This window comes from Macrosteles quadrilineatus, unplaced genomic scaffold (genome assembly GCF_028750875.1).
Source record: "Macrosteles quadrilineatus isolate MER2022 unplaced genomic scaffold, UCM_ALF_1.0 Scaffold_9__3_contigs__length_116548681, whole genome shotgun sequence".
NCBI lineage: Eukaryota > Metazoa > Arthropoda > Insecta > Hemiptera > Cicadellidae > Macrosteles > Macrosteles quadrilineatus.
In genome coordinates, this window is record NW_026542602.1 from 37,847,257 (window position 1) to 37,872,304 (window position 25,048).

The window sequence follows — 25,048 nt, forward strand, 5'->3', positions numbered from 1 at the left end:
GGTTTTATCTATGATACTACCATAGACTAACCAACACATACTACCATAGATAAAACCACGGTTACACATAAACATACTTACACATATATTTCCGCATCTTCCTATTACTCTATGCAGCTGTTTCTATTGAAGAAATGCCGGCTTCTCGGTTTTTGCCTTCTGCTCTGTCTGTCTCTCTCTGTATCTGATTAGAGAAGAGAAGATCCTGACTGGCACACTGCAATTTTTGTTGTCACTAAATCAAAACAAAAACAGAAAAAGAACAATAAACATCCTCTCCTCAAAAACAATCATTAACCAATTTGTCACATTGCAGTGTTCATTGTTATAAGTTCTGTCTACTCAAAAGATATAACTTTGTCAGGATGATTATTTAAAGAGCTATAGAATATACAGTATAACTATTGTGGCTGGTGAGAAAATCAAAATGTCTTGCAATTATGCCGATGGACTATCACCCTATGAAAACAAAGGAGTATTAGGATTGGAAGAAGTAAGTTTGATGACTTTCGGTGGTATTGAATAATATAATAAAATATTTGGGCTTGTCCCATCTGTATTTTCCATGCTTAGTTTAAATAAAATGAAGTCCTGTCCGTAGTCCTATTCGTAAATGACTGGAGCCTATTCTAACCTAGGTTATTGTTTAAAACTAGGCTAGGCCTAGGCCTACCTGAAAATCGTTATTTTTATATTTTTTTTATTACTTTTATCAGATTAATAATAAGAATATTAAAACATGGTAAGTAAGATAGTTACTTAATCAAAACTTTCAACCAACTCAACTGCAAACACAATAGGCATAAGCTACAAATAAAGAGTGGTTACAATAACACTTCAATCTAGGCTACAATAAGTTTTTAATTACTCTAAGCTAAGGGATGGGTACCTCTTGTAAACGCTCTTTCAACAACATCTTCAGTAATAAAGAAAGGGCTTCTTTAAGCTACACATTATGGTCATCATTAGTAGCCTATAGGCTGACTACGACCATAGGTTGTGCCTGATGTACATCACTAGGATGAAGAAAACAATAATTTTAGCATACACTGTTGAGACTCTAGCGTTATTTGGGCTACACAATGGCTCTTTAATAAAAGAATAAGAATAAGAAAGTTTATTGCCGTTGACCAGGTTGTATACAGGAATAGGCATTGTCAAATTACATTAAACAGAATATCAATATCAATATCAACAAGTATGTTATATCTACAGCTAACAAAGATTGAGAATTCCTAGCTTACAGTGTGAATGATTCTATTGTAATTTTATGTTTCAAAAAGTCCTTGACTGAATAGAAAGGATTTGCAACAAGCCAGCTATGAATTTTGGATTTGAAAAGAGAAATAGAAAGGCTGTCTGCCTGAAGAGGCTCAGGCAGCTTATTATAAAATTTCACACAGTTGAGTTTGAAAGAATTACCTGTGATGGCTAGCCTGTGATGTGGTATATCCAGTTGTTCCTTACTTCGTGTATGGTGAAAATGCTCCCAAGTTAGTAGAGTAACTTATAAAATAAATACTGTAGCCTAATACAAACGCAACAAACTTTTAATTAGGTCTAGGTAATGTGTTGCATACTGGTATAACGAAGCTTCCAAAATAACTACCGTAACTTGGCACAAGAATCTATATATTAATTTGAAACAGTTTTTCTTTGTGACAGCTAATTTGAGAGAACGGCTGGGCGTAGAAACTCGGTAGGGGTCTCTAAAGAAAGGTCTTGGTCTGTAGATGAGCCATCAAAAGAGAAATGTGGTAAATTCCCTTGGGACTCTGCCCCAGTGGCCTTTAAATTCCCATCCCATGTTATTCTTATGGAGGAAAAACGGGGTTTTGTCACAGCTAATTAGGCCTACAGAGAACGGCTGGGCGTAGAAACTTGTTAGTGGTCTCTAAAGAAAGCTCTTGGTCAGTAGATGAGCCATCAAAAGAGAAACGAGGTAAATTCCCTTGGGGCTCTGCCCCAGAGGCCTTTAAAGTTCCCTCCTCAGATGTGTTTACATTACGACCTTAATGCATAAATTTTCACTACTCTTTAATGAAACAGCTGTTAATATTTAAATTGGGATTAACTGAATCTGTCAAAATCAAGTATTTGCAATGTTTTTTTCAGATTTTAAAATCGATTTTCTTTTTCATCGTGTCATGTTTTGCAATACTGACAAATAACATAATTATGTTTAATATTCATTTGTTTATGTTGTGTTTGTAAATATTTACTTTTGGTTTTTAATAAAGAGAGCTAATATAAAACTATGACTTTTAGTTTGAGAATCAAATACTGTATAATATTCTACATATTACCAAATCAGTTGAAAATATCACAGTACTAACTCTTAAGATTATTTCTTATGAAGTTAACTTATATCTATTGTATGGGTTATGGAAACATAGAAAAGTCATAGAACACAACCAAGTAGAAGAAATAAAAATAATGTTTTTTTTTCATTTATAATCGTCATTGCAGACAACCTAATGCGGGCTATGCGGCTATGAGTGGGAAACATTTGTAGAAAACACTAAAAAACAAGATCAAACTTAAAAAAAAGATAAGATATTTAAAAAAAAAATTGATTTTGTCTAACTGTACACATCGTGAGTATTTCCATAATCTTTGAGTCCACTCTTATAAAGTCATAGGAAATTATGACTGTTATTCGTTTTAAAATAACGCCTGTAATGCTTCGCAATTGCTCGAATTCAAGCAACAGGTACACTAGTGAATTATGAATTGTAAAGACATCGGTATCTTTTTTTAGGAAGATTCTCTCATTTTTATTATCAGCCTAGGCCTAACTTAAACTTGTGTTGTCCTGTTTGGTTAGACCAACTAAATCCAATTCTATTAGGTACACTTAATATAGGGCCAATTAAGCTAAGTTAATTTGTTATAGAAATTTGACAGTGAAGAAGAGGTGGCTGAAAAGGTTTCCAAACTTGCTGAATGGATCTCAGAGGCTCGCCATGTTGTGGTTCATACAGGAGCTGGCATAAGCACTTCAGCTGGAATTCCTGACTTCAGGTTAGTCTTAATTGTATTTTTTTAGAACCTGCCTAGGTTTGCTGCTACAGAGAGTGTAATAAAGTGTGTTTTTGAGACTTTCCTCGTTCCGTTATGAATCGAACGATACCAGATGAGCCATACTTTCGCCCGCCAAATTCCCTCCAATCAGGGATGCCCAGAGGGGGTACTGTGGCGTGTTTGCGCTACAGGAATTTTTTTTTTTTTGGGGATGTTTTTTGCTAGCTGTCATAATGAATGTATACCTAATTTTGTATTAACAGCTCAAAAAGTGTTTCTAAGTAGTTCACTATCAACACCAACAACATTTTGCCATTTGTAATTAAGATTGTTTCTAAGAATGGTAAAAACGTACCTTGTCAGAGAATCCTTAACATGTATGGTAGTGTCGAATTTTTACACGTGTCGAGCAGCAACCTGAGCCACACATAAGCGGCAGTGGTGGCTACAATACAAGCAGCACATTTATAACACTTATCAAATCTTCCCGGTTTTAGGAGTCAGTTTAGTTGAAAATGGCAAACTGTGCTTACCCGCAAGACGTATTGCGGCTATTGTTGCTATCTGACGATTGTTTGCTTTTGAAGAAAACTTAGTAGGTATTCAGAAAAAACTTATCCCTTACTTCGTCCCATACTTTTCTGGCGACTGGAGATTTCTCATCCCATTGTAAAATTTGAAGCTTGTTTTTTATGTTGGTGGCACTTAGCACTAGTGTCAAAAAAAAATTTGTTTCCACTCTTTTATGGTTAATTTTATGTTTTACTGATTGGTTATATAACTAAAGGACGAGTTATTGTTTATAATTAGGCTATACCGTTGTATTTAGTTAAACAAGGTTGTAAATTACTGAAATGAAAAGAAGAAAAAAATGTAAATAAAAACTCGATCCTAGCAGCACAGCACGGAACCAACAATATAATTGTCTTCAGCTATTCTATAAGAATGTGAAAGCGAATAATGCTCCTTTAACATTAAGTTATACAGTTTTCAGGATTTTTTTAGTAGGCCTAGTGTAAAGGGAGGATAGAAACTCTTGCGCTCTTGCAAGTAAATCGTATGTTTGTTGCGTATGTAGTTAAATGCAAGCTTTCATACAGCACAGTTTTTAATCAAACGGGAGCTCACAAGCCAGTAAAAATAGATCAGTTGTTATGTTTGATTATCCACCCCAACCGTGCAACTGATAAACTTAAGCCATAATTTTTATTTTACAGAGGCCCAAAAGGGGTTTGGACTTTGGAAGCTAAGGGAGAGAAGCCAGATATAAACATATCATTCAACGATGCCATTCCTACCAAAACTCACATGGCGTTGGCCAAGCTTGTTGAAGTTGGTAAGATTTAAGATTAAATGCTTTTTACAATCCATAACCTAATGTGGGCTAGTAATGATTCATGATAACTGTTTAGATCAAGAAAACTCAAGAGGCATTAACCTACTTTAGTAGCAAACATTTTTTAAATTCATTGTAGTAGCCCTGGAAATGTAATAATGACTAATATTGGTTTTATATTACCCACGATTACTAGAAAAATACCGTTATGGATCATAAACATCAACAAATGACGTTTTTGGCCCGAAAATAAACATTATTTAACATTGGTTAAATGGAACTGCTAAAACATATGTTCAATGCTACTAATAGCCTATACTAATATAGGATTCGGGCCAACAACGTCATTTTGTTTATGTTTATGATCCATACGGGGTATTTTTCTAGTAATCGTGATATTACCTGTCGTCAGTTCCAAATTGTAACTTTTGTCAATGCTACATGTTTTGGCGAACTGCCATTTTCAAGCATATAGTCCAGGAATGTACATTAATAAAACCGCTTGTTTCATCGTTGGTTAACACACGACATATAAATAAATAATACTTTTAGTTGGATAGGCATATCAGGGGTACAAAAAATTGCCTTTACACGACCGGGAACAGACCAACTTTAGTTGATAGGCCTATCCAACTAAAAGTATTATTTATTTATGTGTCATGTGTGTAAACAAACAATAAATCTATACAAGCGGTGTTTTCAGTGTACATTACTGGACTGTATGCTTGAAAATGGCAGTTCGCCAAAACATATAGTATTTACAAAAGTTACAATTTGGAACTGACAACAGGTAATATAAAACCAATGTTTAGTAAATATTTGTATCTATTCTGTACAGTGCCCAGGTTAATTAGAAACAACAAAAATTAGTTAATTAACATGTTCCAGCAATATTATCCATTGACCAGCAAATTCATATTAATTGTTAACAGTGGATTTGACACTGTCGTATGGCCAAGGGGCCACTACTGCTAGAAACGCTACTGTAAATTCCATTTTATAGACCTGGCTACAATGAAAGTGTAGGGAAAACAAGGTAATGAAACACATACTGTAATGCAAAGATCACAGAAAAATATTTTATTTGCAGATATATTTGATTACAAACTGGTTCAATGTGACTAAACGTGTGAAACAAGTGAGTTAAAAAAATAAATAGTAACAAATAATTAGACAGAATAATTAATTATAATCAAATGAGGAATAACTTAATTTGGTCTATTTTTGGGAGGTGGAAACCTTTTAATGCAAAAGTAAATTTATAAAAAATACTATCTTAGCAAAACTATTTAGCATTTTCCATAACCAATACATTTGCAATGTTGCGATGAATGACATTTTGTAAACATCTGGCAATCTACTGTTAAGCTCTGTACAGTAAAACCTCACTAGCTCGACACACCGTAACTTGAGAGTCTGCGTAACTGGACAAGGCAACAGCTGATAAGGTGCTAGCAAATAAAAGCAATTATACATTTTTTATGTAAAAGCTAGTCTGTTATACAGGGTAAACAGCCAAACTCCGGGAAATGGTTCTATGGGTCAAAATAAAGAGAAAATCAAGAATAAGATGTTTTCCAAAATCGCTTCGTTAACCAGATATCCACCATTGTGTATTTTTTTTATAAACATTTTTAATTTTTAATTATTCAACCGATCTTTATAAAACTTGGTATGTAGGTATTTAAGAGCCCCATGTTAGAAAAAAAAATCATCTTGATTCAACTTAAAATTTCAAAATGGCGGCCAGTTTAATTTTTATAACTTTTACTCAAAAACGGCTAATTTTATGAAAAATACCAAGAACACTTTTATTTACCATTTTTAATGCGATACCAAGTTCAAAACGATCGAATAAGAAATAGCTTAAATATTATGATTTTTAGTTGTAAAATGGGTTAAACCTGACTAGCTTCTGCCTTATTCTACCCCATTTTGCAAAATCGTAATATTTCAGCTATTTTCTATTCAACCTTTTTGAAGTTGGTATCGTTTATAGGGGATTGAAAATGCTAAATAAAAGTGTTCTTGGTATTTTTTCATAAAATTAGCCGTTTTTGAGTAATTTAAGTTTAAGAAATTAAAATGGCCACCATTTTGAAATTTTAAGTTGAATCAAGATGATTTTTTCTCACATGGGGCTTTTCTACCTTAATCTACATACCGGTACCAAGTTTTATAAAGATCGGTTGAAAAAATCCAAAAATAAAAATGTTAATAGCCTATAAAAGATACAAAATGGCGGATATCTGGTTAACAAAGCGATTTTTGAAAAAACGTATGAAAAAAACAGCCGGAGTTTGGCTGTTCACTTACACCCTGTATATTCATTTATAAAACCCATTAAAAATTTCAATGTTCTGGATAACTTGATAATCTTTAGATCCACAATGTTTGTTTTACTGTAGCACATAAGTAAAAAATTAAATCAAGTACGTTACTAAATTTACCGAAACTAATATATAAGTAACATCTACACGACTAAGTGAAGCTACATAGCTTATAACTCTAGTTTCTACGGTTTTTGAGATTTGTTTCAAGCAGTTTTGGTTCGATTCCTCCTCTGGACTAGAATCAGGATGAGAGGAACAAGAGTGCACATCATCTGTAACAATAGCTTCAAGTTTGAAAAAGTAGTCCAGTAAACAAACCAGAGTACATTTTTGGATGTACAGTACAACCCTGCTAATCCAACACCCACAGGACCCAGACCATGGAACAGTGAAAAGGTTGAATTGTCGGAGGAGCATATTAAATTACCAAATTAATTACTTAACTGACATTTATTGACTGTGAAAAGACGATGATAATGTTCTCGTGACTGCTGGAGATGCTAAATATTTTGCCACAATCTTGGGAGGCGATTACCACTGTTTCCGTGATTAAGGGACACATTCAAGATTTTGCTACTGTCAGGGAAGACGACAATGATGTTTCCTGAACCACAGGAGATGCTTAGGAGTTTGCAGCGATCGTAGATAACAACGATAGTATCTGTAATTGCTGGAAACGATGATAATAGAGAGATGTTCAAGATTATTCTGCAATTGGCGAAGGCAATGAGGATTTTTTTTCTTGACCGTGGATTTGTCTAGGATTTTTCCACGATTGCAGAAGGACGATGATAATGGAAAAGGATGATGTTTCTGTGATCGCGGAGGATACAAGATTTTGCCATCATTGCGGGTGACGGTGATGATCTCCTCAAGGCCATGGGAAATAGTCAAGATATTACTGTGAAATATTTTTACCAATAGGCCATGGCACGGTTGGATAAAGCAAGTATTCAACTAGCCGAGGTCAGATTTGGGGGGTTTACTATTGATTCCACTTGTCTTGAAATGAAAAAGATTGATGTCTTAGACTATTTTAAGATATCTACATAATTTAAAGATAATTTTTAGTATCTATTTGATATGATCAGGGCGAAATATATCTCTTGTACATCTATTTGCCCTTCTTTAATTTTAATATTTATGAGGTGCTGTAGAACACTGAGTTAACCGTTCCTTTTAGATCCAGTTACATTAATTAGTTATGTTTGGTTTTATTCCTTTTCTGTAATCCCTGACTAATATAACCATAGTACAGATTCATAACCAAAAGCTAGGCTTATTCTAAGCTTATACAAACCCTTACAAATCTAAAAAAATTCAAACTATTTTAAAACTTTTTGCCCCAAAATAGTTTAGCTATTGGAATAAGACAATTTTAGAAACCTATTTATTTAGGTAACGTTTATGATGTAACAGAAGCAACCAAATAACTGAGTCATGATTAAAAAGAAAATGTTTTTATTCTATACCCAACAAACGTTCACACAAAGAGTTTTGCATAGTCCTAAGTTCAGTGCCTGCTTTCAATACCATACCACTGTTTCTTACAGGTGTATACCTACTTAAGATTCAGTTAATAAATACCCTACAAATTATACCTAAACAGATCTAATTTTAAATATTTTATACAGATCACTTATTATCAATGTATTTTCAGAATATCATATTTAAAACATTTGAATCATCAATAGAATTAAAAATTTCTAGTTTACCTTCGTTAAAATCTTCAGGTCCAAAATGAAGAATCCTTCGGCCGAAAGTTGAACTTTCCGATGTTTCAGAATGTGGGAAAAAAACTCCAACTGTAAATCATATAAAACATAATTATTTAACCACAATAGTTAAAAAAAGCAATCATAAATGATTTTTTGAGTCTTTAATGGAGTGAATCAGTTCACGAGTAAAGTAAACATGGCCGATTTATTCTCAGGGCAAATAACTCATAAGGGAATGACTGTGTTACAATGGAATGTGTTACAATTAGAAGAAAATATTTGTTATTTTTTTACCAAATTTGAATTTTTTACAAGTTTTAAGTCAAAGGTATAGTGACTCAATAACAGTCAGTTTACTTGAAATTTACAACATAAATGTTGATCTTATGTGATTGAATCTATCTTTGAGTGTGGTCTCACTTTTCATAAGTAGGTAGTCAGGTAGTCTACCAACAGGTGTTTCATGAAGTATACAGAGAAATTTCAATCTAATTTCCTGATTACGGGTTTAAAATTGTGAACAAGTGTTGTTTTAGTCATACCACATGTTTGTATTGATTTTTTTAAATGGAAAATTGTTGAAAATACTTTGCTTTTTTAACAGTAGGCCTAATTTGAAATATCTTGCTGTCAAATATTCCTCTAGAATAATTCCATTCAAAGATGATTTTATATAAATTTAAAATACTTTGTATAGTAATTCAAAAAGTAATGGGATGACAATTGTGTTTGGTTTAAAGCCACAACATGAAACTTATCATTAAGGTTTCTCTAAACTTACCTCTTGCTCAATTTCAAAGGGGTGATCTTCTACAAGGAGTTCATGGATCAAGTAGCCAGTTTTTAGGGACTAAAACATAATAATACATTATATGAGTTTGTTTTGTGACTTTTAATACCTATAGAGGTTTATAGAGGCTTCACTTGTCAATTATTTCAATTTGCTTGAAATGTCTAGATTGTCTAAGTAAAAGTAGTACTGCACCTAAATAATATAATTACAATTGTCTCGGAAGCTGGTGGTAATAGTGCTAGCCTTCAAATCTGAAGGTTACTAGTTCAATTCCAAGTGATAACTGTTCTAGACCCAGGCGGTGTTCGTCTTATTGCTATCAATATATTTATCATGCCATCTTAATAGAGGTCGACATGCAGCAACATGTAACTAACAACAAAGTAATACTTTAATATTAAATGGGATTAAAGAATACGAAGAGACTCGTGCACAAATTTCACATTTTTATAGGGCTAAAAACCTGTTTTTGAGGCAAAACAAAAAAATGCAATATCCAATTACTTTTATGGTCATGTTTGTTTAGGATAGTTATTAGGTGAATAAAACCATAGACTAACCAACACAAGTAGACTTCTCATCCCATTGTAAAATATTAAAGCTTGTTTTTCAAGCTTTAAAATGAAACATAAACCATAAATATTGGTAAAGTAGGATGAGTGAAAAAGGTTTGTTTCAGAGAAAACTGCTTACAGATAACTAAAAGCGGGTAACCCACTAAAGAACTACAAGGCTAGATGTTCAAACAAGCCGCTGATAGTTAACAGAATGTCAGTCAACAAAATTACTACTAGAGCAACACTTACATTGTTCTTGGCATTGGTGGCCGAGGTGAGAAAAGAGATGAACATGACCAGGTAGAGAATACCGTAGACGATGTGAACTATGTAATGGCCGAAATCAGAGACAATGATGAACATGCGAATGAATATGAAGCAGGTGGTGAGAGGCATCAATATCCCGGGGGTAGAGTATAGCTCGTTGATCACGCGGTGAGCATCGCAAAGTCGAAAATGAGCCTCATTGAATTTGTGGATCTCGTCGACAGTGATGCAGGCAAACGCCATCTTAGGCTTGGGGATAGGTTTCTCCCTGTGAATCTTGAAGGTAAAATCTCCAGTGCAGCCGTCTTTCCTGATAGCGTCTAGAGTCTGCTCACATACCACCTCCAACCGATCGTTAAGTGCTTCAAAATTCTTGTGGATGAGCAACAGCATCATCTTGCCTTTGATCAGTGTGGCGAACGACACGGTCATGACGGCAGCGATGGCTGTGGTTTGGTAGAAAGTGTGTGTGTAGCCAATACAGCAGGCCACGACAAGACTTGGTGTGATGATGAAGAAGCCGATGTAGCATTGCTGGACCATCTTGCTCAAGACGACAGGCTCTGTTATATCCAAGGAGTACATGACTTTCTGCGTCTCCTCCAAGATCTGGAAGAACCTGACGATGGCGTCGGGTCGGATCAGAGGAGTGAGAATTGCAAGGGAATGTGTCAGCCACTGAGTGATGGTGCTGACAACGTGGATGAAGACAAAAATGTCTCGATCGTTGTTGTAGTAGTGGATCATGAAAGTGATCAGATAGTAGAGGGGGAAGAAGATCAACACAAAGTGTGGCACTTTCTTCGTCCAAGGGATGAAACTAGTGTGTCGTGTGTTGGGGCAAACCCCACAGAGGTCGAGGATTTGGAAGGTCGTTTCAAGAAAGTCTGCAGAGTTTTTTTCCATTTTGCTTTCAGGTCCCACTGGAATTTGTCCTTAAGTTGGTCTGATACTCAATTAAATTGCTATGAAAACCATATCAAGTTGAGTAGTTGAAGTATTACTACTTAATTTGATCAATATTCCTAATGTTAAAAAAATGTCAAATTTCATATTACATTATTGTGTCATATTACATCAGTAGATGTCATGTGAAGAATACTTAAAGTAATCAATTATGTAATGTATTACATTATTGATATTATAAAGTCATAGCTTCCGTAACTAAATAAACAATTAACTGTTGAAACTAAACACTTAAAATGATATTGTTATTCTTGCTGAGTGTACAACAAATATTTCTTAACTATAAATCTTATATATTAAAAAAATACCCCTGCTGCAGTAAACCTGCCGACTAAGCGAATTTCCATTTATCTGAATGAATTGATTTTCAATTAAATCTATTTAAATTACATTAATTTTAACGAGTACCTAGGTTTGCTGCTTCAAGGAAACTAATAAAGTGTGTTTTTTTTTAGTAAAATACTGATAGCTTAGTATAAAATGGATAAATTTGCCAAGTTTGATCTAAATGTATCCATAAACAAGCAAACCACATCATTTTACAATACTCTCCAAAAGAATAACACAAGGAATTTTAAATTTACAATTTTTTGAATTTTTTCCGTTACCAATAACCGTACAAAAACACTTTGATATAGGCCTACTAAATTATTTGTTTTTTTAAGCTTTTTAAAATGGTCTAGAGAGAAATTGGGCAATTTTGTGTTTTGAGGGTAAAAAATTAGAAAAACCTATTTTTACCCCATAAAACCATGATGTGGTAAAATCCCGTCCCTTGGTCCGATCATATATATTTAATTGAGTTCGCGAACTCAATTAAGTTAAGTTTATCCCGCCTTACACCTTTAAACCAAATTTCATCAAAATCAGACAAAAATTACTCAAGTTAGTTCACGGATATCTTACTAATATTATAAATGTGAAAGTTTGTGTGTTTGTTTGTTTGAAGTTCAATCACGCATAAACCACTGGACGGATTGGGCTGAAATTTGGCATGATGATAGCTCAAATTCCCGATTAACATATAGGCATATTCTCATCTCAAAAATCCTTTCGAGCTCCGCCTCAGTGGCTCTGCAGTTCCCCATGTTAACCTTATGAGTATTCATTTTTAAAGGGAATTAAAGAATTTAGTCAGGTGTATCAACTAAAAAAGTTGGTTCTATGATATACAAAAGCATTAAAAAGTTATAATATTTACCAACAGGGCGCAGCACTATAATTTTTTTAGCATTTATGTAAACAGCTAATTTGAACTAAGCAGCAACAAAAAACTGTGATACGCAATAAGAACTGTAAAAGTAGGATTGTTTACAGTTTTTTTTTTATGTAATAAATAATTTGTGATTTTTTGAGAATTTTTAATAATTTTTTTATTGTTTAGGATAAGTGTTAGAACATTATGTTTATGGTAGATATATAATACTTTAGTATACCGACAATTTAAAGAAGCAAATGATATAAAACTGTGTCCTCCCCATTACAAACGCAAAGCTTGAGTATAACTGCAATACGCATTTTAAACTTATATGCCAACTCCGTACGAAGGACGGGTAATCTGCTAGTATATATATATAAACAAATTTGAAAGAATGGTGTTTTTGGCCTCTGAGGACATCAAAATGAAAAAGTGAATTGGTCCCAAGCCTAGGTATTACCTTGCCACCTACAGTAACAGCTACTGCTACTACCTATAGGGAAATTCGCTAAAACTTTTGCAAAACTTATGACAGCTAGCCTGACCATACTACTGGACCGAATTACACACGGATGGTACCAAATGAAATATACTTTCCTTTAGCTGTGCAGAATCCCTTTATAAATTAAAATAGACTCACAAATAATGAGAAACTAACCCTAAAATAACAGAAACAAATTGTAAACAAAACACAACATCTACAGAAAACCGGACAGAACTAACAATAAAATTGCCTTCAGTTGTTCTATAAGGATGGGAAATCTACTAAGAGGCTATGTTTTATCTATGATAGTATCAAGACCAGAGTTTGACGTACGATGATAAATCATTTACAAAGAAAACACCTCAATATAATATTCTTATTTCTTTGCCAAAAGACTGTTTTCTTATATAGATAAAATATTATATAGTCAGATGTTTTTAAATTGTTTTTGGTTAAAAACAAATAAGAGTTTTAGTTGTTGTTTTAATGTAATAAAGAAGATGGTTTTTGTTAACACTTATTTTGTCATTTTTTTTTTATGTTTAATCGTCCGTGATATCAAATCAATTGAATCACGTATATTGACGATATCAATTGGCGACCGTGACAGGACTTTTAATTAAGAAATGACAAAATTAGGAGTTGAAGATTTGACAACTGAAATGCTGGAGAAAGGCCTGGAAGAAAGTGAGGAGAAGGAGACAGGAAGCAAAGCCTACGAGCTTCGACCACGGGTAGGACAAAATACCCAGTTGGTAGAACAAATATCACAACCTGACCCGGTGAGTACTCTACTGTCCAAAATTTCAGAGAAACTAGATATCCAATCTGAAAAACTTGACACACAGTCGGCAGATATTACTGAGAAACTTGACACACAGTCGGCAGATATTAATAGTAAAATGTCATCATTTATGGAACAAATTTCTCACAACTATTCAAAATTAGACAAAAGAATTGAATCATTGGAGTCAGATGTTGTCGTGACCATTGATAAAATTACAAAATTAGAAACAAATTTCGATGGTAACTCTGATAAATTAAATGAATTGGAAACTAAAATTGATTACATGGAAACTAAATTTCACAATAAAATTCAAGCTATCGGAACACAGATATCCTCACAGGAAAAGACAATTACTTGGAATAATCCAGAGTACCAACCATCATTCATGCCTGCTGTGGATCCCAAAATTATAAAAGACAGCTTACCGGAATTTCACGGCAGGTTAGAGGAATGTCCCACAGCGTTTTTAGCTACTAGTGAGCCAACAGTTGAGAGGTTCGGCAGGTACTTGGTGGCAAAACATTAAGGGTCTAAGTCTAGAATGGGACACATTCAAACATGAGTTTATGCAGAGATTTAATTCAGAGGCTGTCAAAGCATTAATCACTAAGAAATTCTTGACGGATGTTCAACCTAGTGGCATGAGAGCTGGGGCATTTGTTATTCAAAAGTTACAGTTGTTTAAGAGGATGAATGATGGTGGGAGTATTGACGAGAGTGTTACTTATATAATGGAACTTTTACATGATAAGATTAGGTCTCTAGTTAAGGTAGCTCAACCGAAATCATTTGACGAACTCAGGAGTATAGTAGCAAAGCTAGACGAAGAGGTAAGCTTTTATCCCTCAAAAACCAGAACTTCGAACCCTGATAACTCCTTTAAATGTTATCAATGTGGGCAAACTGGGCATGTGAAGGCCCGTTGTCCGGAAAACTAGACCAGAACCGTTCTAATAGGGGCGAGAATGGTTCTAGAAGAGTTTCTAAGTCCCAAAACTACCAGTCAGAAAAAACTTATATTGGTCAAATTTCTAGTGAGAGTGTGGGTAATCCCCGTCCGGCAATTTGTATACAGATTGGTGACAAATATTATACTGCAGCCCTTGATACTCAGGCATCACATTCGTTTATTGGCATGACGGTGGCTAAATTGTTAAAACCTGTTTGTCCAGACGGTGTAACTGCTGTCAAAGGTGCAGTACAAGATATAAATTACAAAATCGAAGGATTTACTTTTCTTGAAGCCAAATGTTCTCAAGAATCTATTCACATTCCGGTAAAAGTGATTAAGGATTTAATCCCGGAAATCATACTAGGGCATGATTTCCTTGTTAAATACGGTGTGTTGATAGATTACACAGCAAATGAAATATTTTTTGGCATTAAAAATAGAGTTAGATTGGGATGGTTAGAGGACAAACACTTTGATTTGGGAACAGAATTAGAAAACAACGTTTTGGATGAACTGAAAACGGGAATTTTGGATCTTAATCAAAGAACAGACTTGATTAATTTACTCAGTATCTTTCCAGAGGTAATTACAGACAGAATTGGGTTCACTACTACGGTAAAACATATGATCTCTTGTAAAGATAACACACCTGTCAAACAGAAACCTTACCCTCTTAACCCGGACAAACGGAAGTTTGTCATAGAAAAAGTAAAGGAAATGGAAAATCAAGGACTAATTGAACCGTCATCTTCAGGATGGGCTTCACCAATAGTATTACCCAAAAAGAAGAACGGAGACTACAGACTTTGTGTGGATTTACGTCAAGTCAACAATAAAACTATTGCTGATGCTTACCCAATGCCTGATCTACGACATCTGATTAAGCAAGTTAGTGGGGCCAAAGTATTTAGCACTTTAGATTTGAATTCTGGCTATTGGCAAGTAGAAGTAGAAGAATCATCTCGGCCTATGACAGCTTTTTCAACACCAAGGGGACTATATCAATTCCGTGTTATGCCCTTTGGATTGAAAAATGCCCCAGCAACATTCATGCGTCTGATGGACAAAGTTTTGCCAGGTTATGTTGGTGAATTTTGTCAAGTTTATTTGGACGATATACTAGTTTACAGCAAAACATTTTCTGATCATTTGGAACATTTGGCAAGAGTATTAGAAAGATTGAAAATTCATGGACTTACCTGTCAGGTGAAGAAATGTCACTTTACGTCCAACTCAGTAGAATATTTGGGTCATGTGTTAACAGACAAAGGATTAGAGAGGCAAACTGAGAAAAACAAGGCTATTGAAGAGTACGAAAGACCTGGTACGAAGCGTAAAGTTCGACAGTTTTTGGGCCTTTGCGGTTGGTACAGTTGTTTTGTACCTCATTTTGAATCCAAGGTTTCACCTCTAACTGACCTTCTTCATCAAAATAAACCTTTTAAATGGACAGAGACGGAAGAGAAAGCCTTCAGGGAGATAAAGAGATCCATCTGTGACTCTCCGGGATTAGCCTATTTGGACCCCAGTCGGGAAATATGCTTACAGACAGATGCCAGTAATGTAGGTCTTGGGGCTGTTCTCTTTCAAGAGCGGATAGAAGGAGGCAAGGATATCATTGAATATGCAAGCAGGAAACTTTCCCTTTCTGAGAAAAACTATTGTACAGCTGAAAAGGAGGCTCTAGCGGTAGTGTGGGCAGTAGGAAAATTCAGGGGGTATCTCGAGGGAAGAAAATTTAAATTATTCACTGATAATTCATCGCTACAGTGGTTGAACAAAGTATCTGGGACCAAGTCAAAACTGATGCGATGGTCTTTAATGTTGGCTGATTTTGACTTTGAAATACATCACGTCCCAGGAGAGTTAAATCAAGCCGCTGATAGCTTGTCAAGAAACCCGGTAGACAGTGGTGAGATATCCAAAGAATTCATGGAGAGGGAAGTTCCAGTCCCAATGAAGTTAAGACATATTGAGCCTGTTCTTATGGTGGCACAACGGGAAAATTGTGACATTGACTTGGAACTGGTAAAGAAATGGCAGAATGAAGATGCAGCTTGTAGTAGAATGAAATCCTGGATAACCAAACGTTACACTAATTCTGAAGCTGTCCCATTCCAGTTCAAGACATGCTATAAGAACCTTCGCTTGGAAGACAGTTTACTTATGTACAAATCTCATCTATCAGAATCTTCTCCTGTGATTGTAGTTCCGAAGTCTCAGGCTATAAGGATTCTAGAGAAGTACCACGACAGCCCTGAAGCTGGCCATCCAGGACAAGACGAGACCTACACCTCGATTCGGCGTCGTTTCTTCTGGGTAAATATGCATCGGGACATCAAGAACTACGTCCAATCCTGCACTATCTGTGCCTGTACCAAGGCTAACAACCAAAAAGCTAGTACAAGCATGAGAGGACGTCGGCCACACCAGCCGTGGGAGGTTGTTGCTCTAGATCTTATGGGACCATATCCCAGAACATCTCGAGGGAAGACTGGAATTTTGGTGGTGACAGACCTTTTTACCAGGTGGGTCGAAGCACTTGCCGTTCCTGAAGCTACGTCGGGAAGAATTCTACAGATCCTACGAACAGAGGTCTTTAGTCGTTATGGTTATCCACGATGTCTTCTCACAGATAATGGCAGTCCGTTCACGTCAAAACAATGGTTACGGAATCTAAATGAATGGGCTATTGAACACTGGACAACGCCAATCTACCACCCTCAGGCAAATCCTACTGAACGGAGAAATCAGGAGCTTAAGAAGCTGTTTAGGATTCATTTGTTTGACAAAGAACATACCAAATGGGATCAACACTTGCATGAGTCTCTCCTTGCCATCAGACAGCGAGTGAATCGCGTCACAGGCTTCTCCCCAGCAGAACTTTTTCTTGGTCGGGAAATAAAAAGAACTGGGGATTGGAACTTCATGCATGAAAACTCTCCTGAAACTATGAATTTGACTGCATGGCATGAAGAAAACGTGAAACAAATCAAACATATGAATCGACAAGCTGAAGAGAGTTCGATGAGGGAAGCTGAGAGAAACGATGTACCTGAAGAGCAGGACCTGAAACCGGGTACGTTGGTTCTTCGGCGAAACCATCCCTTGAGTAGTAAGCTTAAAAATGTGCATGCAGGGATGGCACGGAAATGGCTTGGACCTTTTGAAGTGGAACACAAGCTAGGGAAGGGAGTGTACCTCTTGAGGTCTGATCCACCAATTAAGGTACACATGTCGGAGTTGAAATTACTTCCGCAAACTCTCCGTGAACAAACTCAAGCCGAAGATGATGAACAAGAAGCAGAAGACCATAACAATGCATCACCTGTGTATAACTTAAGGTCTAGAAAGAGGAAGATTTAAAATATATTGAGGGTTTTGGGGGGGATGATTGACGTACGATGATAAATCATTTACAAAGAAAACACCTCAATATAATATTCTTATTTCTTTGCCAAAAGACTGTTTTCTTATATAGATAAAATATTATATAGTCAGATGTTTTTAAATTGTTTTTGGTTAAAAACAAATAAGAGTTTTAGTTGTTGTTTTAATGTAATAAAGAAGATGGTTTTTGTTAACACTTATTTTGTCATTTTTTTTTAATGTTTAATCGTCCGTGATATCAAATCAATTGAATCACGTATATTGACGATATCAAGTTAGGTGTTCAAAAGATAAAGGTTAATTACCATGACATTGAATACAAATAATAAAAACTAATTTAGTTTAATTCATAATTCCATACAGTAATGACCTGTAGTTTTGGATTAAAATTTCCAAAATGTTTAATAAACTTCTTGATCGAGTTGTGTCCTGAAAATTTTCATGGCGACCTTCATATTTTATAATGCACATAGACTACAATTTTGAGAATTAAGGAGACAAAGGACAGGATAGAAACGTTTGTCTCCTTAATTCTCAAGTAATAAGTCCTTTCTAATCAAACCTAGACTACAATTTTGGTTAGCGAACAAATTTGGTTTAGGCCCACTGTGAACCATTTCTAGTGTTTTTAATGCAATCTATATTTTTAGGGAAAGTGCAATACATAGTGAGTCAGAACATTGATGGACTTCATCTAAGATCTGGTCTTCCTCGGAAAAATCTTGCAGAACTGCACGGCAACATGTTTATCGAGCAGTGTGCCTTATGTAACCGGTAAGAATTATTGTTAATGTAAAATAATTAATACATGTTCAACCATCCATCCAGTTACAGTAGTCCTATACTCATAAACGTTTGCTACCGCATTTACTGAATTTAAAGACTATTAATTTTTGACAATTTGCAAACTGTTTATCCCAGTCTAGAGTTTATCCTAGACATAAAGGTCACAGGTCTTATACTAAACTGGCCTACAGGCACCAGCATTTTTTTTCCTGAATTTGTAACAAAATGTTCTTAGATTTTAAAAAACCACGTTAAAGTTTGTTTTTCATTTAAAATCAAATTAACCAAAATAATTTTCTTAAAAACTGGCAATCACACAAAACTACAATAGACGTTGGCCATCAGCGATCTCGCTGCTACCAGAGCAGTGCCCCGCGTCAGACACCCAGCGTCTCAAGAGTCAGGCGCTTCTCGGACAACAGGAAGAATATATTCTCATTGGAAATTGTCAGTAAAAAGCCTGCTGTTCAACCTATCAAGATGCACCACAAAATCCAGTTTCCTGAATCCTGGCATAAAGCCAATTTTACCAAATAATGTCAAAATTTTATCTATTTACTGTGAGGTTGCTCATAGTGTACGTCATAAGTATTACCATGTTATTTGTTTAAACCAACGTAGACATTGTTGCAAGGTTGCTAAAACCCTGGAGACTTATTCGTGCAAACTAATAATTGAATTGTCATTTTGATTTTCTTAGCTTTTTGGACACTTATGAGATTTAAGCTAAACTGGGGTACGTTGCTAGACTAGTGTTTAGCAACTCAGGCTTCTATGTGAGAGGGGCGGGTTTGATTCCTGGCAAATCCACAAAAAAGGTATAGGTTTGGACTGCTTTCCAACAAAATCGTTTGTGATACCTTCTTAAAAATCTCACTGATGTAGATACCAATGAGAAAAGTCTAAAGGAGTTGTTACTGTGTGACTTATAATATTGATTATAGGCCTACAGTATTATGACTAGCTTTGAGAGTGAAAAGTTCCAAGTTTTCACTAGCCAGTGAGTCCGTCCTTCGCGCAAGGACCGTGTAGTAAGTTAAAATCTTGTTTAATTTTTATAACAGCTGCTATTTTATTTTACACATCTAGAAGCAAATTGTTCATCCTTGTTTCCTCGTTGTTGCACAGAAAAGAAAATGCTGAAGCCCTGTCCTAATTGTGGTTTTCTCATTGTTGAACAGACAGTTTGTGAGGAATGGTGCTACTTCGAGTGTTGGACAGAAGTGTTTGCTGAAGCCGTGCCCCACGTCACGGCTCAATGGACGTCCGTGTCGTGGCCGGCTGCATGACACAATACTGGACTGGGAGGCGAGCCTGCCAGAGAACGACTTGGGAATGGCTGATTTCCACTCATGGTGAGTAATTGATGCTGTTTCCAATTCCTAGCTCGTTTGTGTTAGTGACACATACTTTCTCCCATTGGCTTGTCAACAACCTTTATCATGGGTAAGCGATGAGAGTAACTAACTATGACATTTAATAGGTAAAATCACAAAAGTTTAATTTCATTAGCTTTTGAACAGTAATTTTTACAGGAATGGGGGGTTGTACTATTTTGTTTAGAATTATAAGGACCATAACAGACAAATTTAAATCAAAATCTTTTTTTAATCCTTTTTTCCATTTTTCATGGGTTTTAATGGGAAAATAACATAAGCTATAATAACTTTTGAACCACAATTTTTACAGCAATGGGGCGTTACACTATGTTGTTAAGAATTATAAGTATTATCACATACTAATTTCAATCAAAACTGGTTTTTTTTAGCGAATTTCCCTATAGGGAAGTAGCTATTACCGTAGGTCTCATGGTAAGACCTAGGCCCGGGACCGATTTACTTTTTCATTTTGATGTCCCCAGAGGCCAAAAACACCATTCGTTAAATTTTTATATATGTATATATATATATCTACATTTTTATATTTTTGAGGAGATCTTGATAGAGTTTATGATAAATGAAACATGAAACATTGAAAATTTTTTTTAAATACAAACATTTCCAAGCAAAGAGAATTTAATGAAAAATGTATAAATGAACAAAACAAACAAATAAATATGAACTGTTTACAAATAGTTGTGTTTTGAGAACATATGATTGCGTATAGATCAAAGAAAATAATAACATCAGCCTAAAAGAAAAATTCAGCTGAGTTGAATCCTTTTTTACTATCCAGAGGGGAACTTTGTTTTCAGTACCAACTGGTGAGCCAATTCAGAATTTCTTAAAACAGTTTGTTGCATTTAGGGTTTTGATGTGGGTTTACTTTGTGAAGGGCTTTAAGGGTATAGCAGCCTTCAAAATTTTGGTTGTGGTGAGCATATAGATTGGTTTTCTTTTGTCTTCATGTACCACATCAAAACGATGGCCTGTCATTCAAACTCTTAAAGAGTTTGAAGTCTGGCCAATGTACTCTTTTGGACAATGTTTACACGATAGTTGATAAATCACATTGTGAGATTCACAAGTTGATCTACCAACAATCGGATAAACCTTGTTTGTAACTTTACTATCAAATTTAGTTGTATTACTCATAATTTTGCAAATACCACATCGGGGCTTGTGACATGGTTCACAGCCGTGTTTAAAATTGTTTGAAGGCCGAGAATTTTAAATTTTGGGTCTCACCAACATATTTTTTAAATTTTGTGGCCTTTTAAAAATAACACGTGGTGGTCTGGAAAATAAATTTTCAGTACTGGGGGAAGATTTCAAAATATTGAATGCTACTTTCATTACACTGTTAATCTTTTGTAGCCCAGGATAGTATTGAGTAATAAATTTAGGATCACTTGAAAAACTATTATCTTGGTTGAGTTTTTTTGGGTTTTTTGATCTGATTGGATATTAGTTTTTGAGGATAGCCTCTTTCAATGAAAGCAGAATTCAATTCAGTGATATATATTTCAAAATCAGATTTTTCACTACAGGGTGTTTTAGCACGAATTGATAAGCTTGATTTTTTTTTAATTGATTTTTTCATATACATAGGGTGAAACTTTGATAATGTAAGTACTGAATTTTGTTAGTTTCTTTTAAATGAATTTTTGTTTTAAGTTTTTGATTATCAATGAAGACATCAACATCTAAGAAAAAAAAATGTTGTCTGAATAATTCCAAGTAAAATTCAAGCAAGAAAATTGGTTTAAATCTTGTAGAAATTCTTTTAGTGAATTTATTCCGTGTTGCCTTGCCGAACAATAAAGATATCATCTATAGGTCATCTAGGTTTAAGACTGCAATTTTGTTTAGAAAGTCGTTAGTGTCTTTTATGTAGGATGGTAAATTTTGTAAATCAAGACCACCGCAAGGAAGACCAATTGTCTCAAGTATTGGATCACTAACTGAAAGAATCAACACGGAATAAATTCACTAAAAGAATTTCTACAAGATTTAAACCAGTTTTCTTGCTTGAAATTTACATGGAATTATTCAGACAAAATTGTTTCTTTTTGAGTATTATACTCAGTGGTAAGACCTAACAATCTATATATTCTAAAATGTCCTTTGAAGTTATACTTACTTTTTACCATACTGGTCCAAGTAAAAAATCCCTCCAAATACCTATCACAAACATATTGTGATAGGTATTCCCTTAAATCCCCTAAATCCCTTGATCTAAACCTAATATAGATAAGTAAAATATAATATCGCTTTACATGTTATCTATAAAATAAAAATATTTATTAGATTCAAAATAGTTATTAATATATAGTATTAATGCTTATTTGGTCAAGAGAAAAGTATTCATATTTTTTTGTTAAATCAGGCAATTTATTAGTCTTTAATAATTTGTACAATTGCAACTGTTGTTTCTTCTATTTCAAAATGTCACAAATATTGAACTTTTGTAATTCTCTAGATAAGTTATTGTATAGCTCTTTTTCTGCGACCGCTTTTATTTTCTTGTTTAAGTGGTTTATCACCCAGTCTCCTAGTTTGCTTACTATTTTGTTTAAAACTCCAGGTGCATTTTTAATTTTTATATCAATATCATAACCTCCGAGTTCTGTTATTTTAATATGGTCTAGATTAGCCTTACATTTCACTCCGTCATCAAATAGTGATATTTGTCCATTGATTGAATTTGATTTCACCTTTACCTTCACAGACCCTGTGGCACTCAATTTACCTAAATGAGCTTGCCAACGGTTAAAATATACTTCCATTTCTTGCAAGCCCAAAACCAATTGTAGCTTTACCACGTCTTCAGTCATATCCAAAAATGCGTCACCTGTTCTCTGTAGGGTTGCGAGGTTTTTGAAAATACCCTCAGTAGCTTTTACATTTCCTGACACACGGACAAATGAGATTTTTTCACTAAACTTTTCCTCCATGTCAGGAATATTTATTTGGCCGTTGTTTTTCGATAGTTCAGAATCTTTTGCGCTTTGTAAGATCGAGTCCACAAAGCCATTTATATTCTCCTTTTCTGATCTTGAGCTGGCAATACTCACTAGGAGAATCGCCAAAACGTACTTCAACTTCATTTCTAACCTGTAACAAGAGTAATATTATTTATTTTATACTGCTTACGGGTTTGATTTCCAATATTAACCCTAGCGCTGGCAATGGCGACGCCGGATATACGGCGCCAATGCCGGTGTTCGGTAGGCCTATATATAACTTTTTTTTTTTTTTTTTTTTAGTTTTGTTAACTTTTTTGGGCTACTGTTGTAATAAATAAGTTAAATAATACAAACCAGAGTACCCTGGAATTATATATTATATAAGGTGTACGGATTTGTACATGACCTGGGTTGGGTGATTATTTGGTACTAGCGCGGGGGTACGATCGACATAGTAATAGGGCTACCAAACAAAATACACAAAATAAGCTATATAAACTATATATTTTTGGAATCAGCACAAAATTTACCACAACTTTACAATTTACTATATGATGCTAAGTCTTACATGCACTTAGCTATACGACGGAATATAAAAACATTTTATAAAAAAATTAATAATGCCCACAATTTGGAAAAACCAAAAAAATTTTTTTGTGGTAACCATGTAAATCACCTTTAATATTGTTCTTTGTGTTATTCCGAACAAAATGATATATAACAATCCATAGTTATGTTGCTATTTCTAATTTTTATGATGGTTTAAAAATGATATTACATAATCAATAATATCCCTATGCCAGTACAGTGTTACACTACTGCCAGCTCTAGGGTTAAAGGAAATAAATCTTTGAATCTATTGGTGTGAAAAATTTGCTTTAAGCCAAATTAGTTTCCAAATCTTGGACTTTTTAAATATGCTTATTTTTATTAAATTCCAATGTAAAGTGAGGAAAGTAATGTGTTAGATTAGTCCATCTAATTTTTCTATTAGTCTGGTTGCCGGTAAAAAAACCTGGAAGTAAGGTCCACCCGAAGTTTTATGGTGTTTTCTGTTTCTTCAAGACCTACATAACTAAAATCTGCAAGGTGCCACTTTGTCACCCTTGAGCAAATTGAAATATTCAAGATGGCGGCCAAGATGGCTTAAAAACTGTATATTTGCTGTATCTTTCCCTATAGAAAAGACAGGATAATAATTTTTGTGTCTAATTTTATGTTTTAAGGGTCAGAGAATACCAATAATTGATTATCTTAGTAATAAAATACCCCCGCCACAGCAAACCTGCCGACTAAGCGAATTTCCAGTTGCCTGAATTGATTTTCAATTAAATGTATTTAATTAACATTAATTTTTATGAGTACTTAGGCTTGCTGCTACAGAGAGGGTAAAAAAGTGTTTTTTTTGTGAAATATTAATAACTTAGTATAAAATAAATAAATTTACCAATTTTGATCAAAATATATCCTAATATAAAAAATATATAAAATATAATCAAGAATAACATGTGAATTTTAAAATAACAATTATTTGTATTTTCTCCGTAACTAATAATGGTACAAAAACACTTTGATATACTAAATTATTTGTTCTTTTAAGCTCTTTAAGAAGGTTTGAAGAGAAATTGGAAAATTTTGCGTTTAGAGGGTCAAAAATTAGAAAAACAAATTTTTACCCCATAAAACCCCACGTAAAACCCCGTTTCCATGGTCCGATCATGCTGCTTCGGTTTACTAATCCTGTATATCTGCTGTATCTTTCCCTATAGAAGAGACAGGATAATCATTTTGTGCCTAGTTTGATGTTTTAATTAGAAAATTACCCAAAATAATAAATCAATATAAGTTTTTAATAAATTTCCACATTAATTTGTTGCCAAGTTACCTTATCAACAATGTTTTCAAGTATTTACTTGACTTAAAACATTATATCTATGGTTTCTGAGGATAAGTGCAACATTCAAACAGAACACAGTCATCAAATCAGTTAACTTACAAGCAGTTCTCCTAATTGATGCTTGTGCTGTACTGGGGACAGTGCATTATCCTTCTTCAGGAACAGTGAATGACTTTATCAACTGCTTTTTAAATTATAGTTTTCTTGAATTA

At 34.5% G+C, this 25,048-nt stretch overlaps 1 protein-coding gene and 1 long non-coding RNA gene across 3 annotated transcripts in view; one reads left to right on the forward strand and one right to left on the reverse strand.

Annotated features, from left to right (window-relative positions):
* The first annotated feature begins 267 nt into the window (after window positions 1-267).
* The window catches only part of LOC129003172 (NAD-dependent protein deacetylase Sirt6-like), a 47,009-nt gene continuing 22,228 nt past the window's right edge, over window positions 268-25,048 (forward strand). For both annotated transcript variants that reach the window (XM_054431438.1, XM_054431437.1), the window contains exons 1-5: window positions 268-493; window positions 2,897-3,024; window positions 4,242-4,360; window positions 18,456-18,579; window positions 19,773-19,946. In XM_054431438.1, coding sequence (XP_054287413.1) covers window positions 428-493; window positions 2,897-3,024; window positions 4,242-4,360; window positions 18,456-18,579; window positions 19,773-19,946 — 611 coding nt within the window. In that variant the 5' untranslated portion in view covers window positions 268-427. The remainder of the gene's footprint in view (window positions 494-2,896; window positions 3,025-4,241; window positions 4,361-18,455; window positions 18,580-19,772; window positions 19,947-25,048) is intronic.
* On the reverse strand, window positions 6,869-9,245 carry LOC129003173 (uncharacterized). Its single transcript, XR_008491625.1, has 3 exons — window positions 9,193-9,245; window positions 8,409-8,498; window positions 6,869-6,965 (listed from the first exon to the last, which is right to left on the reverse strand). It is a non-coding gene; the product is annotated as an uncharacterized LOC129003173 (long non-coding RNA).